Here is a 15,836-nt window from a genome sequence, read left to right on the forward strand (position 1 = left end):
GGGGTGATTAATTTTTTTCTTGTTCAACTTACGCATCGATGATCTGCACAGTTTCCGGGCCGTTCGACGAGCGCAGACTGAGGTCGGTTGGTACATCGTTGAATGGGGTTGAGGTCAAAGGTGAAAATAATAAAGGCGGAGGGTTCGTTGACGATGGAGATAAAAAGAAAGATGTCAAGGGATTTCTTGAGCTTTTTTTTTCCGGTAACGGGAAAAATGTCCTAGCGACTTGTCGAAGCGGACAAATTCTTTTCCCACTAGAATTCAGTGAATTCCGACGAGTCTTCCTTTTTTTTTCCTCTCCGTTGCTGCAACCCCTGCCGTCAGCCCGGGGACGCCATTCTCGAGAACGTTATCCTCCCCCGTGAACGCAGACGCTAACCCGACGTCGCTGCGAGCGCCAGGAAACGCTTTCAAATTTTCAGCGTTATCGGCCTCCCCGTCTAGGACAGACAGAAAGAGGAATTATCGATTACTTCACGAATCACCCTATATAAGCAGGCTAAGTTTTTAATAAAAAAAAAACATATTAGGTAGAAAAATAATAATTTGTATAATTAATATTTTTTGAAAAAAAAAATTACCAAGTGACTATTCCAGGTTCCCCCCATAGTTCATATCCGAGACTCATGGCATAATTGTCAAACGACTTAAAGCTCTCTTTGTCCCAACTGTACCTATTGTCTTCCTCGTTCTGTTATCTTGTCCAAGAGAACGAAGCATAACCAAGAGAGGACTGTCTTTGGCTAAACATGACGTCACTGTTGCCAAAGGACCACAATGAGGAGAGTACAGAGAGAGAGAGACAAAGTCCCTAGGCTTCTTAAATTGGCAAAACACCTTCGCCTAGCCATTAGGCAGGTCTTGTCATCATCCACGACGACGTCGACGTCGGGCGTCGATATCCACGTCGTTTTATTCTCTTGGACGCTTTTATTCGTCTTTTTTTCTCCAGTTTTAGCCAGAAGGCGACTTCAGTCAATGGGCAATGCCAAGCCCCAGTACCTTCTCTACCTCTATCGGGTACCTCTGGTCTTCCCTCAAGCTTCACCTACAACGCCAACACTTGGCTCGGTTTTCCCGTCGTCTCCTTCCGCCTCCGTCTCTTGCTTCTACCTTCGTCCATTAATTAACAGGCTTTGTACTTTTAAACGATGTTAAATAAACGGCTTTGTCCGTTAGCGAAAGGACTGAAAAGCTGGCGCCATTGTGCTTTAAGCTCGGTTGGTCCCCGAAAGCACGAGAGAGAGAGAGAGAGAGAGAGAGAGAGAGAGAGAGAGAGACCTACCCATCCTACAAGCTACCTACCAACCTACTACCCACCCACCTACTCATCCACCTTCCTTCCCAAGCTACTACCTATTACTAATACCGAAGGGAGCCGACAGGGGACTCCTTTGTTCTAAACAAATACGACCCCCTCTTACTCACCCAGCCACCCCCTGTCTCCGCCGGTTTGCAGACAGAAAAGTGTGTATCGATTGGATAAGCTAAAATATAAATATACAAGAGACTTTAATCGAGCACCCATTCCTCCCCGTCCTCCAATACAAGACATCATATCCAAAGATCGATTAGACCACCCCCTTCATCCCTCTGCCCCTTTCATTTATCTTTTACCATTATTCTTACTCCTAAGCTAATAGTCTCCTTTATTCTTGTTTCGCACCCCCTGAATTTCTTATTTTAAAGCAAAGTGGATGTTCCGTGGCCACCCCCTGAATAACCAAAAGCAATATATTGTCTGTCAAAATTATGATTGCTTGTACGGTTAATACATTTTTTTTTTGGGTCCTACCCAGGGTGTACAGTCGGTAAAAAATTGTTCGTATAAGCTCAACCTCGTACCCTTTTTGTTTCGGTGGTTGAAAATATTTGACAATTTTTTTATGAGGGTATTTGTACGATTCGAAAAAAAAAAAAAAAAAAAAACACTAGTACGTTCTCCTCGGAAGCTCGAAATCTCCAGCGTTGAATTCTGTAGTCCCGTTTCTCTGTGTCCCACCACGTAGTCGCATTGTCTAGCGCTTTGTGCCAGTCCGGGGCAACTCTTCCATTGTATTCTGGGTAACGTAGCAAAGCCCGTTGAGCGATGTGTATCCATTCTGCGTATCTCTCCTCCAGCTCTTCTCTCTCTCTCTCTCTCTCTCTCTCTCTCTCTCTCTCTCTCTCTCTCTCTTGCTTCTGCTATCGAAAACTTTTATCCCCGCGGACAATGCCCGTTTGGATCCACGAATGGATGCCCCGCATTCTTTCTTTACCATCTCGTCCTCCTCGTCGACAGCCCGGCAGCCAGACTTTCCACTGATTCTTGCACGGCTGCCATCTTCCACAGCTACCTGGGCTTACCGCTCGAAAGTAACAGCTACCGGGTATCCGATTATTATTGAAAGAAAGAAATCCATAACTTGCTTGTCGTCGTATCACCCACTGGTCCCATGGTCCTGTAAGGGGTGTAAAAGATATAAAAATTATTCTCTTTGACGAAGGTGGTTCTAACGGGATGAAACTTTTATTTTTTAGGTGCCGAATGGAAGTTACTCACCGAGGACGAGAAAAGACCCTTCATCGACGAAGCCAAGAGGTTAAGGGCGATGCACATGAAGGAACATCCCGACTACAAGTACAGACCAAGGAGAAAGCCGAAGACCTTGAGGAAGGAGGGTTATCCGTACAGCATCCCGTATCCCAGTGTACCAATGGACGCGTTACGTGCGGGTGAGTCATTGTTTGTTGTAACTTATAACTGCGAAATGAAAAAAAAAGGATTTTTATGCATATAAAACAAAGGGACGCGGTATAGAGCGCAAAAAAAATTTGCCGATTACATTAAAAGCTCGGGAGTCGCCATCGCATGTCGAGACAATTCGATAAATAATAACCAGCTGACACATTTATGCTCGCGTGCCGCCGTCTAATGAATCTCAACTCGGTTGAGCCTTCAGCGCCGAATGGAATTCAACGAGTAGCCTCAGCGTCCCGGAGTAGCGTCGCGACGCTTCATATCGAATATATTTTCAAGGTAAATTTTTCAACGACTCAGGTACGCACCGGTAAATACTATAAAAGTCAAATTTTGACAGCTGTCACTTGACTGTCATACGAGAAATACGACATATCCGCTCGAGTCATACATACGGTGTACAAAATAATAACAATCAAACTTTCGAATTTTCATATTCGCGGGGTCTCTATTTTCATAATAAAAAAAATTTTCAATAATCAAGACAACATGCAACCACCGTGTAGCCCGTCAAGATCCATACCACATAAGATCCAAAAAATTATCCACGAACTCAAAATCATATTCGATCGAAAGTATCGGTCTGATAGGATTTAAAAAAATTTTTTTTCCTTCGGCCATCTTCAAGAGATACCTCTTACGTCCATCTTCTTGGAAAGGTGTTACGCCAGCTTAAAGTCCGTTCTGTCTGGTTTGGCAAGCGCGACGTCGGTTCCCTAACGAGCTAACGAGATGATGATCTTCGCTGGACCCACAGCCACAGCTGGGGGATAGAGTCGACTCATCGTCGCGTTGGTCGATCAACGATCGACGAAGTGAAGGTTGTTGATGACGATGGTGGTGGTTGCAGTATACACGTATATTGGTATAGCAGTCAGGCGTCGGGACGTCAGTTTCGATTACGGTGGATGAGTGCCTGGCGTAGAATCGTCGAAGGCACTCGACGCCCATAAATCTTGGAGACCTCAACGCCAATCGTCTCACCATTTGTGAGGGACCGTATCTCCCTCTCTCTCGACCTGGTCCATGTCCTCCTCTCCCTCTCCTTCTCGCACTCCTTTCTCTCAGTCCATCCACCAGCGATGGGTCTACACGTACCTCAAATGAGCCGTGAGTGACGTCTACATCCGATGATGGACGTTGGCCCGCGGTCCTATAAAGAATTGCCATAATGTTTATGCATGCGGCTCTTTATATATCCTAATACTACGTACACTACACTGTATTGTTAACTATGATGCATAATAACTGTGGTTGGTTATACCTCAAGTACGTAGCTCAGGCATCCAAGATTAACCGAGGAAAACGTGGCCTGCTTACAGGAATGGCCGGCGGCATGGGACAGGCCGGTATGGGCTCCTACTACGGCCCGGCCGCGGCTTACGGCTCCCTCTCGGCTGCCAGTATGGCTGCGGCCGCGGCCGCTGCCGCACAGCAGTCTGCGGCCGCGATGTCAGCGGGTCTCAGCGCACCTGCACAGGTGAGTGTAATTTAGTGGTATCTACTGTTATCGCTGTATTGTATATGTATATATATATATATATGTCAACGATCCCCTCAGATTTCAACCCTTAAGCTACTAACCACCCCTAATTCGATGATTATTGTTATTATCGTCAGGAGATAAAATACTCGATGGCGGCTCTTAGACATTGTTTAAGGGGGTTGGGAGGGGGGGGGTAGCTCTAGTAGTCATATTACCCTTTTCTTATCCAGGACCTTCCATGTCCAGGGTCACGTTATTAATTACCCAAACTGGTAACCCGCGTGTGAAAATCGGCAGGCACCCTTCGAGTGGGAGGGGGGGTGTGAAAAGGGGGTGGTCGATAAAGGTGCTTCTAGTTGTACCTTAGTTCGTGACAAAAAGCCCAATCAAGGAATATGCCGATTCATGCCTGTGGATGATGTCATCCTCGACCTCCACCGGGTTCAATACGATTGACACCCCTCAACCGATTAAGCCGATCTTTCCTTATATCGGTAAGAGGAAATTACACGGACGGGTACTTGGCGGAGGATGCATTGCCTCTTTGGTACTTTGATTTCCGCAGTGGCATCTCAGCTGGCTGGTGAATTTCTGTGATTCTAGTAACTTTTTTTTTTCAAATAAAAAAAATTTCCGAACGGAAAGGCACGTAGCGACTTGGACTCGCGTGCCTCTTCTGGCCTCGGGATTCCTCGCTTTTCGAAACAAAACTTCATTAACGTCCCTCTTTCTATCTTTCTCACTCTCTTTCAGTTCTTTCCATTCTCACCCTCGACAGCCATGCTGTCAACTGACAATGGGATCGTACCGGTCTTCTGTTTCCAATGACAAAGCGTCCATTCTGAACCGCGTGTCGTCCGACGAATACAGAGACCACCTCCTCCACCACCTCCACCACCTCCACCTCCACCTTCTCTTTCACCCTGCGCGTAACGCGTTATTTTCTCAATGGATTTCTGCCACTGGCAATGCACCCCCTCCACGCCACCTCCCACCTCCCACCTGTCGTCTCATCCTCCCTTCATCAGGTTTCTATTTTGTCACCCGATCGCTACGAACGTTCGCAGTGCTACGCCAGATCGTATACCTGGAGGAGGAGCGAGATTTTTCAAAAATCCTACATGAGAAATCGTAGTTTTTTTTTTTACCGTTTTTTTTTTTGGACCAAATCGCCAAAGATCAATACGAACGTCACGCAGCTGGGTATTGCCTCGTGCGCGGTGGTCCACGAAAGGTGAGGAAAAGAATGAGAGATAAAAAGTGAGAGATACGGTATAAAAATGGCCACGGATACCGAGCGAGGAGCGAAGGGAGTCGGGAGGTGGCGTAAATCATCTGGACAAAGCCGGCTTAACGACCCGACAAAGGTACCCGGGGTCCTCGTCGCCACGAATTATAGAATTAGGAGTGTGCGTTTCGCGTCGCGTCCTCCTTGAATAATTTCTTTGACCCTTTAATCATTATTGTTATTATCATTATAAAGTGGGACCTTCCTTTTTTTTCCGACTCCATCCACACACGACTTTGCGACCCTCTTCGAATTTACGGGCATTGGCACCTTCGCGTAGCTCGGCCACCTCCCCCACTCGAAGCAGGAACCGGTAGCTTGGCCTTTCTCTTTATGCCGATTCTCTGCCACTGTGGGCCAAGTGTTATCAGTGTCCTTGAGTCGGTACCCTGTACCGACTGAGCATAGGGGATGGCTCGAGGATCTCTTTTTGTAACCAGGGAACCACCGTCCCTTCAGTGACACGGAAGGCTTACGGCGATGATCGGTAAGCTTTGTAATGGTAGCTTCAGAAGCAGATAACTTTCGAGGCCGATCGAAATCGCTGCTCCGACAATGGCGTAAAAGGCGTCGGTAGCGGCCGTTTAGCCTCCGATTATAATTAACAGCATGACTTAACGCACTCTCCGGTAGCGGGCTGGATCGCAGCATGGGGCGGTTTAATTATCGGGGAGAAAGGCGCGTTTCTAAGGAGGCCTGTATGAGAGTTGGCGGGCTGTGGTGTTCGCCGCGACGGCATATCGTGCGGACGGTAGGCGTCGAGAGTTCGAGGAATCTGTTTGAAAATATCATCTGGCGTTTTTATTCCGGGTGATCCTGCCGGTTAGCCTTACGATACGGGATATTTGTACGATGAGGTTGTAAACAGGGACTCTGGTTAGGCCGGGGGGATGGATCATTGAAAGAGGAAAATGACGTGAACCAAATGACTCGTAGAGCAATCTGAAATTTGTTTCCTCTTCTGGTAATTGCAGGTAGTCAGCTCGATGGACGCCATGAAGTATTCCATGGAGGCTGACAAGTATCGCGCTACTTACATGCCACCGAGTACCCTCGCGATGAGTATGTACTCGGACCCGAAGTACCTGGACTCGAGTCCCAAGCCGTACCTTGACAGGAGTTACCTGGACTCGGCGAAGGCCTACTTCGAGCAGTCAAAGATGTACATGGACCAGAAGCCAGTGATAAGCGGCGATTACGCCAGGGCGGCCTACGAGCAGAACAAGCTGTACGAGGAGTCGAGTCCTGGGAACGGGTCGGCTGGTGGCGGCAGCGGGTCTCTGTTAGGGGTCGCACCCTCGGCCAGGTCACCGTCATCGGATTCACCTGACGGTAGCAAGCATCATCATCAGCATCAGCAGCAGCATCAACACGGCGAGCGCAGCGAGCACGGATCATCCAGTGCAAGTTCGACCTCGACCTCATCGGCGGCGGCGAGTCCGGGTCTACCCGCTTACTACCCGGCGGCAGCGGCCGCGGCCGCGGCCGCAGCGGCGGCCGGACAGGCTGCCGCGGCAGGAGGTCTACTCGGGCCGCAAATGGCTCAGTATCCGGGGTACCAGACGGCGCCCACACCGGGAAACGAATTCCGTCGACCTTTGACCGTTATCTTCTGACCCGACAGAACCTAGCTCTGACCGATTCTCAACGATCGTCGATCAGCCTGAAGCTGTCCCAACCTCTTGATCCTGATCCTCGTGCCGATCGTCTTCTCTTACGTTAGCGATACCTCGACCGGGGACTGGTCGCTGAACTCATCTGAGCTCGTAATTGGGTCGGTCGAGGGTGGACGAGAGGACGTGGGTGGGAAAAGGGGGAATCCCAGATCACGACAGACTGGTCGTCCTCGTCAGGATAAATCCGAAGCGGAGGCCTCCAAGGATCGACGTGAACGTTACTGTCACTTTTATTTTTTATGGCGATTTTACGAGTGGCGCCCCCTACGCGGTGGAAAAGTGAACAGAACGCGTGTACATAATATTCTTCCCTGTGTAAATAGCGTGAGCGGGGGCCTTAAGGCGCCCGCGCAAATCCTATGACGAGGTTGACGGAGACTTTTATCGTGGTGTACAAAGGACGTCGGTCGTTTTACGAATCTCGTCATCATTATTTTTTTATATTTAACGTTATTCTTTTATCTCTTTTTTTTTTATCTAATCGTCAGCGTCGTCGTCCTCGAAATTTTTTTTTTTTTGACCAAACGACCAAGTCACGTGGATACGTCGCGTTAATGGGGATGGGACACGTTCGCCACGATTCGACTGTAAATATAACGGGGAACCTCGTCTGGGAGAAGAACGAAAGAGTTATTAAGAAAAAAAAAAAATTGTGTAATAAGTCGAAAACAAAATTTAGAGCACGCTGAAAAGGTTTCGTCCTATTAATTGATTCTCGAACGCCCTTACGTTTCTCCATTGCGTCCCTAAGGACTTGGGTGGTGTTTTTAGCTAATTAAAGAGGAAGGTTCACGGGGGGACGAAAGACGGGAGGGAGGGGACGTTTAGATGACGAAAAAAATTTTTTCAAAAAAATAAATAAATGGACGCGCCTTCTGATCTGCGTATGTGTCTACGTGGCGCGAACGGACTCTCGATCTTCGTGGGCAGATTGACCACGTTAAACAGTGCAATAACTGACAAAGAAGGAATGTGAGAATAAAAAAAAAAATTCTGAAAACGAGAAAATATCAGAAAATTTGGGAGTGTATGTTAAAAGAAAAAAATTGTAAGTACGTCAGTCGATGAGAATGCGAGAGTCGGAAGAGCGCGATAAATTTCATTGAGAAAAAAAAAAAATGGAAAAATAAAAATACAAAAATTACGTCCAGTCGTTTCGCAAGTGAATCGTCATTCGTTTTCGTCCTCGACGTCGTCATGAATAATTTCACCGGCTGTCATAACAGTAATTACGTAAAAAGAAAATCACAACCGTCATGCACGTCATCCGTCACGTGGGTCGTCATCGTGACAGAGAAAATAATTTGAAAGGATGACGGAGGGGACGGGAACGACAGATCACGTGACCTTCTTCTTCTTCTTCTTCTGTAATTATATCGTCATAACGAGCATTACGCATTACCGGTTATTCGAGTATTACAATAACGAGCGAAACAGTTAATCTATAAATATTGTACCGTAAGTGGAGATGATAATAAAGATGAAGATCATTATCCTTCGAAGATAAAGTTCAATGGTCATACCCGAACGTCTGTCCTTTGTCCCGTAAAAAACTGTCACGTGTGCTTAACAAGTGTCAGAGGATGATTTTATGACGTAAGAATGAAAAAAAAAAATAATAATAATAATAATAATAATAATAATAATAATAATAATAATAATAATAATAATAATAATAATAATAATAATAATAATAATAATAATAATAATAATAATAATAATAATAATAATAATACTAAATAAGCACTTATAAGCGGGTCTTTATCCCGGGCACGTAGAACGGTGTATAATCGCTTCGAAGTAAGTGTACAGTCCTCGTCAGACAAGCCGTTTATTCGCTGCTCTTATGGCGGCCGATACAAAAAAGAAAAAAGAAAAAAAGGGGCAAGCGGCCGACGCCGCTAACGATAATAATGGACGCTTAAAGAACATGATGATTACCAACTTACGCACGCTTCCACGAGACGACAAACTGACAATTTTCAGCGTCATTATCCTCTCGAGAGCCGGCATTGTTTCTGAATCTCCGAGGGGCCATTATTCTCGAGTCGACGCTGGGCTTCGCCTCACCTTCGCGGGATCCGAAGTCTAACCTAACCTAACCTAACCACGGTACGACCTCAGCCCGAGTCCCACCCTCTGCCCTAACACTTACTCAACCTATTACTCACGGCAGGCTCTTCGTCCTTTGCCAGTTCTTCATTCCCTGCCACTTACCACCAGGGAGCGCACTTTGACCCTAGCGAAAGCCGCATAAGTGCCACTTCCTTGGCAACGAGGTCGGCCCGTATGACGATCCGGAGGAGAATTTCTGTTTGACAGGATAAACAAAAAATTTTTCAGATGACCTCAGACCATTGGGTAAGTATCGTAAGCGCTCGTCAGACCCCCCCCGTTCGACCCAAGACCAGGACACCTCAGGAGCAGCAAACTGGGCCTCGCGGAAGAGGGCCCAGACCTCTGACTGCCCATTAAATCCATTATAGCGAGCAGCGACGTCCTCGACAGGCAGGCCAACCTGGCAGCCGTCGTCGCCTAGACAGATCGTTTAACTGGAATTTAAATCATCCCGTGGGTCCACGGGAGTCTGACCATCGAGCCGTCCCCATCCAGTTGTCTATCAGCACTTCATTAGTTTAGCTTACACCCAGGGAATGCGTCTTCCAGACACTTAGACTGTCACCCACTTCGAAGACCGGGCTTCATTATACATTAGACACTTCATTCCAACCTGTCTGCCACCTACTAACTACACCGTCACCCAAAATTACTACGATCCACAATCAATAGGAAAAAACCTCCCTTAATGGCCACCTTACACTCCTACCAACCCCGTGTAAACTCACGGTCCCACATACTCGATTCATCATAATTCCAAAACCCATAGCGAATCGCTATCCATATAAACGTCACGCACAAGGTCTATCCACAATGACAATTGTACTTCCTAAAATGTATCGTTACCATTATACCCTCGTAAAAATCTATAAGTTATCTAATTCCTTATCGTCATAATAATCCCAACCCTTTCAACCCCCAAAACCAATTCCATCCGTTTTGCCCTTTTTGAACCCTGGCAAAATCACTATTCACCAATTGTACGATCTTTTTGAGATATACCCCACCACCTCCCCCGGGGCTTATTTACCATGTAATTATTTTGAGTAGCAGGTGCCAGACGGCATGAACTATCGGTGTTTCAATGTTTATTCGAGTCAATCCTTGCTTGAACACACATCGTCCAGGACTTCGGCGTAGCGAAAGCAAACACTACGTTACGCGAGTGCACTGTTCTCCGCCCACCCGTTATAATATATGCCAGTCATAATGTCTGCCCGGGATCGGCCGTATGTCTCACAGAGATACTATACCCAACTCCCGTCCCGTTCTACCTGGCTGTCAGTCAATCAGTCAGCCAGTATCTACGAACGCTATACGTACGTATGTGGATACGGTCACATATGCCCGCCCCACCTCCCTGTTTATATTGCGGTACAGTCATAGCTACATTTCGAAAATCCAACTCCACCCTCACATGGCTAACTTAACGTACAGTCGATTCACGCATGTGTGAGATTCCTGACACGTGCGTGACAATTCGTATCAAGCAATACTTAGTAACCGGAAGTCGTGCGTTCGTTCCGTAATTCCCATTTGGGTACCAAAAGTTAAAATCGGTATAAAAAAAAATTTTATCGACTACGAAAAAATTTCCAAAATTTCCTCGAACAACATTGATAAATAATTATCGTACGAATTGTCACGCACGTGTTTACTAACGAGGAGTTTAATAATTAATGAGGCATTGATGTGTCAATTTTTTTTTATCCACGAACAAGTACCAATTTTTTTTTTTTTTTTTGAAATCTTTTGACAATCCCAAGGAGGGGTGGTTAAGCCTCGTTTGATTGAATTTTTATCGCAAGGGGTTCAATTATGTCGCATGAGTCAGCCGATTAAAGTATAAGCGCACTGAGTGCGTATGGGTGCTCGTGTGTGTCCTATCGAAGTAAAATCTTCGAATTTTATTTAGGATAAGAAATAAAGTGTCCTGAAACCGGTGACGTTCTGGTAGCTGGTTCCGAACCAGAACCAGTTGTAGACGGTAACCCCGGCGTTCCCTCCGGTACAAAAGTATCCAATACCCAGAGTCCCCTATTGGTCGCTGGAGTTTCGGTATGTAAATTAGTCGCGGCCCCATTCACACCTGTGCACCTGGGATCAGGTTGTCTGCCGGATGGTTAGGTCAGGAGGGCTCGACTGGACTCTGGATTCCATCCTGAAGGGATCTTATTTAGGATGACTGTACCGAATAACATAAGATACGACTTGGACCCATAAGTGTTTTTCTCATGGTGTGAATAAGCCTTTAATTAATGACAGCCAATTTCAATTGATTTGTCATTGATCGGCCATGTTTATCCATACCGGTTTCGATATCCATTTTCGTGGACGGTTCAAAAAGAATTTCTAAAAGATTCTGTATTTAAAAAAAGTGGGGCGAGCGGGGGGGGTCGGTCGGGAGTCGAATATCTCTGCCGGCCATATATGGCCACTTCCCATGTATATTATATTAATATGCGGGATGGTGTTGGTCGAGGACCTGCTGCATTGTGCAGCTGCATTCCTAAGCCGAAGGACCCTGCGCCTTTCACTGTTCTCTCTTTCTCTTCGTCTCCCTCTCTCTCATACACGGAGTCTCTCTTTCATTTTTCACCCCCTCGCCGTCCTCGCCCTTCGGCAATAGCCGCGCATCTTATTTCTCACCTCTCACGGCATCTCCGCGCAGCATCCAGTTGATGGTCCATGGGATACCTGTTAAAGTATGTATGAAGCATTAGGGAAAAAAATTTTAATAAATAAAAAATATCAAGGTAAATTTACTCACCCGGTATCGAGGAAATTTTTCCCAGGTGTACATCGCACGCCAGTGTACCCCGTGCACGAGGTGCTATTGAAAAGTAGACAAGACTGGATGCTCGTCTGAAAAAAAGGAACCAAGTCAATTTTAACGGGTCACCCTGTATCGCTGCGGGTGCAGCGAACCGATCGGATCGATTTGCGTCTCGTATTAAAAGGCGAGGCTTGATGACGCTGTCGGAAATACATCTCAGCAACAATGCTATCGTGCCTACGCAAACGGATTAGCGGCTGCGTTATACCGGGTATTGGGTTTGAAACGAGTGAGAGAGAGATAGGTGTATACATACCAAACCCTGTAGGTGAACGTAATACCAGTATCAGTCGGGTCTGTCCGACGCCCGGCGTCTCCACGTTGGCCCGCACGTGGCGCCACGCGAAAATCCTTCATTGTTCTTTCCCCGACGGCCGATTATGCGATACAGAGGGTGGCCGATTGTTACCAGGGTGAGTTCAGGAGACGACAGGGATTGCTGGAAAAAAAAAAAGAAAAAAATACCTCAGCAAGGGATGCTCGGTAGAACGAAATCTGTGGGATCGAGATAAGAAGCTAAGAAATAAGGAATGAAAGTAGGACAATACTTTGTGAGGTATTAAAAAAAAAAAATTTTTTCAAATCATAAAAATCACATTTTCATAACTGATTGGTGCCCTTATGGCCACTGGTCCTTTGATACTGGAACTACCCCCTACGCGCCGCCCCTGACGCAAGTCCACTGGCGAGCTTCTTCAGAATTTTGCATTATCCCTATTACTGCTGATTCACACATCCTCCTTTGTAGCCTTTGTGGGGGTCGACAATGCCGGCTGTTTCTTTCGTATTTTTTTTTTCTCCTCCTCTTCCCACCCCTCTCCCTTACTCTTTTTCATCCGACATACGAACAGTCCAACGCGTGACACGGATGACAAACGACGCTGCCGTCCCATCGACCCGTAACCCGACTACTTTGCTCGCTCTACTCTGTATATCCTATCACGCTACCTAACCTTTGCACCCTAAACACCCACAAGCGGCCCCTTCGCGACCCCCCGAAAGCATCGACTAGGCACGTATTATCGCATTATCGCCACCTCGAGCTACCCCACGGGTTAAGGGTTCCCTTTTCCCCCTGGACTATTTCTTTCTTCTACTCTGTCTCTTCTTACCTACCCTCCACCCGGTTCTATCGACGACCCACTGTCTATCTAGGATGACCTGGTACGGTGAGAGGGTCAATTACGCAATATACATTAAACAACTTAAAGACATTCCGAGCACTAAAGAGTAACGTCAGAGCGTGGCAGTGTTGGCTTGCAACGGGAGGGGGCTAGGAGTCCAGAGTGGAGGTGGTGGTTACGAAAGTGGATTTCGTAATGGTAGGCAGGTTGCGGCATTCGAGAGAAACGTTATAGAGAGCGTTGAGAGTGTGTAAAAAAAAAGAGGAGAAAACTAAAAGACGTGGATTCCAAAGTAAGGAGGAAACACATGGAATTCGAGGGTACAATGGCAATGGTGGTAAGAATGAAGAGGGATGCCGAAGACCGGTGGCCTGCCCCAGACACCCACTGAGAGTTATTAAACAATCGACAATGCTTGTTGCTTCGTCACCCATCTAGCGGCATCCGCGGGTCTTCCTCGGGATCCTCAGAAGCCATAATCAAATCCCGAGCCACGATAATCCAACGATACTACAGAGAGCGCACGAATATGATTATCATCTGGCAGTGGCTCTCGGGATCCGAAGAGCCACTATACGTCTATCTCAGCCTAACCTGTATTCATTGTTCAGCATCGTCCTAAGGATCATTAACGCCTCTTCCGTCCCCCTTCGACTTGGTGAGGTCAGCCCCCTCGTTCTCAGGCACGTTACACTTAATTCTATTTAACGGACAAGGACGACTTGCCAAATTACATTGGCACAATGCCCGAGAGTACTGGCACTGTACTCGGCTCGTAGGAAATAGTCCAGAAGTACTGTCGCTCCGATTTCGTTTAATGGAAACGGACCTTTTCAGCCTGATTCCCCCGTCCGGTAGCCGGTCGGTTAATTAACGAAAGAAGTGAGTTCCTCGGAAAGGAGCTCTCGACGGGTAATATCGTTTGTCGGCGGCCACCTGGGTGCGCAACAATCGCCGATCGAACAATCGTAAACGCAGAGTCACGATTGGCTCTGAAAGACTTCTCTGCCACTGTTACCGGTAATGGCGTAAACCTGGTGCGCCTCAGTGGTGCCCCCAGTCGTACGTACAAGGAGGTCGAGGAGGGTATCCGGGAGTTACATAGAACCCAGTGTAGAATTGGTTGTAGAGTGAAGATCCATGCTTGATTCCTCCGATTTTCTTTTAGGGCATTTTCTTACTTCCGGTCTTCTTCCGCTATCCTCACGTCCGTCCGGGAGTACGTGGATGGGAGAACGTTCCTGCGACGACTCCAGGCTCTGTTGACTCCGGCTCTTGGTACCGAAGGTGGGAGGTTGTCGCGGAGAAGGTGGAAACGCGCGCGCCAGTAAATTACTCTCTGGGCCAGCTCGATCGATCGATCTCTCGTAGGGGAAAAGGTGAACTCGAAGCTCGACGAGGGACGGGCGTAGGTAATTAGTAGTCGGGCACGCCGGCGAATACTGAAAAAGATAATCGGCAGTGCTTGTCGGAGTAGAAAGAGTGGGGAAAAAATAGCCGAAGAAATGGGAACCAAGAGCAGCCTCGAACAATCGCGACGACAAAACATTTTCTTCCTTTGTTTTTTTTTTCTTCATTCCTCTTCTTTCCTTTTGCATTCTTCAGCGTCGACCTCCTTCGTTCTCTGGCTCCTCGGGTACGGTTTGATCTGGATGATAAATAAGATTTTTGAATTACTGTTGACGATACACACTCAATTTTTATTCTATGACCAAAGTCCAAAAATATTTTTTATAATCATTTTTCAAACTCACCCCTTCTTTGAGACTTCATGCCCAGCACTTTCTACGCTGGATATTCAACTATGGCCGCCGTCCTCCAAAGTAGCCAGTGGGTACCCGGCGTCTACAGTTGTACGGACGTGCTTTTAGCGATACAACCAGTAGGTAGGAGACAATCGATATCTCTATGGTAGCAGCAGATGGAATGGGTTTTACTGATTAATGAAGAGCTCCAATGGCCAGAATTCTTCACCCTTTAGAGAGTCTCGGTAATGCTTGAACAAAGAGTTTTAATGTTATCAGGTAAATATTGGCAATTGGTATATACAGATACGTGTGGGTGGCAATGATTTATATAGGTTTAATTTTGTCACAGTGATTTTTCACGGGTGCTCTTACTGTGTAGCTCGTCAATTCTTATCTACACTCTTGTTATTTCGCTCCAATAGGTACTCACCTACCAGAAACTATTGAGCAGCGTACTAATTAACTACACAAGATTCGCTCCTACTAAAAATCGCCCATTAACAAGTGAATAGCAATTGTAAGGTTGAAAGTTCGTTAAAGGTAAAAAAAAAAAAAATTTCAATATAACAAAAATAATACATACTAAATTCTCAAGCGAAAAGAAACCCATTGACAGTGTATATGAAATGATTGTATAACGACGCCATCCGACGCTGCGGCGTCGTCCCGATGAATAGGGTCAATAATATGATTAAAAAAAAAATCAATCGCATTGATCGGCATTGATGGGATCTTTGTACCGGGTTTAAGCCTCCGTCAAACCTTTGCCAGGGTTCCCGAATCATCCCTTACGTCCGGGTACACCCCCCCCCCCCCC

At 46.6% G+C, this 15,836-nt stretch overlaps 1 protein-coding gene and 1 long non-coding RNA gene across 4 annotated transcripts in view; one reads left to right on the plus strand and one right to left on the minus strand.

Moving 5' to 3' along the window:
* Positions 1-8,695, plus strand: part of LOC107273549 (transcription factor Sox-19b) — a 13,712-nt gene extending 5,017 nt beyond the window's left edge. For all 3 annotated transcript variants that reach the window (XM_025090884.1, XM_015751872.2, XM_015751873.2), the window contains 3 exons: positions 2,524-2,718; positions 4,066-4,223; positions 6,492-8,695. In XM_025090884.1, coding sequence (XP_024946652.1) covers positions 2,524-2,718; positions 4,066-4,223; positions 6,492-7,133 — 995 coding nt within the window. In that variant the 3' untranslated portion in view covers positions 7,134-8,695. The remainder of the gene's footprint in view (positions 1-2,523; positions 2,719-4,065; positions 4,224-6,491) is intronic.
* A 6,145-nt stretch (positions 8,696-14,840) lies between these two features.
* LOC112495213 lies at positions 14,841-15,165 on the minus strand. The gene is made up of 2 exons (XR_003061565.1): positions 15,026-15,165; positions 14,841-14,919 (listed from the first exon to the last, which is right to left on the minus strand). It is a non-coding gene; the product is annotated as an uncharacterized LOC112495213 (long non-coding RNA).
* Positions 15,166-15,836: the final 671 nt, after the last annotated feature.

Source organism: Cephus cinctus, unplaced genomic scaffold (genome assembly GCF_000341935.2).
Source record: "Cephus cinctus unplaced genomic scaffold, Ccin1 Ccin1_scaffold1709, whole genome shotgun sequence".
In the NCBI taxonomy this organism is placed as follows: domain Eukaryota; kingdom Metazoa; phylum Arthropoda; class Insecta; order Hymenoptera; family Cephidae; genus Cephus; species Cephus cinctus.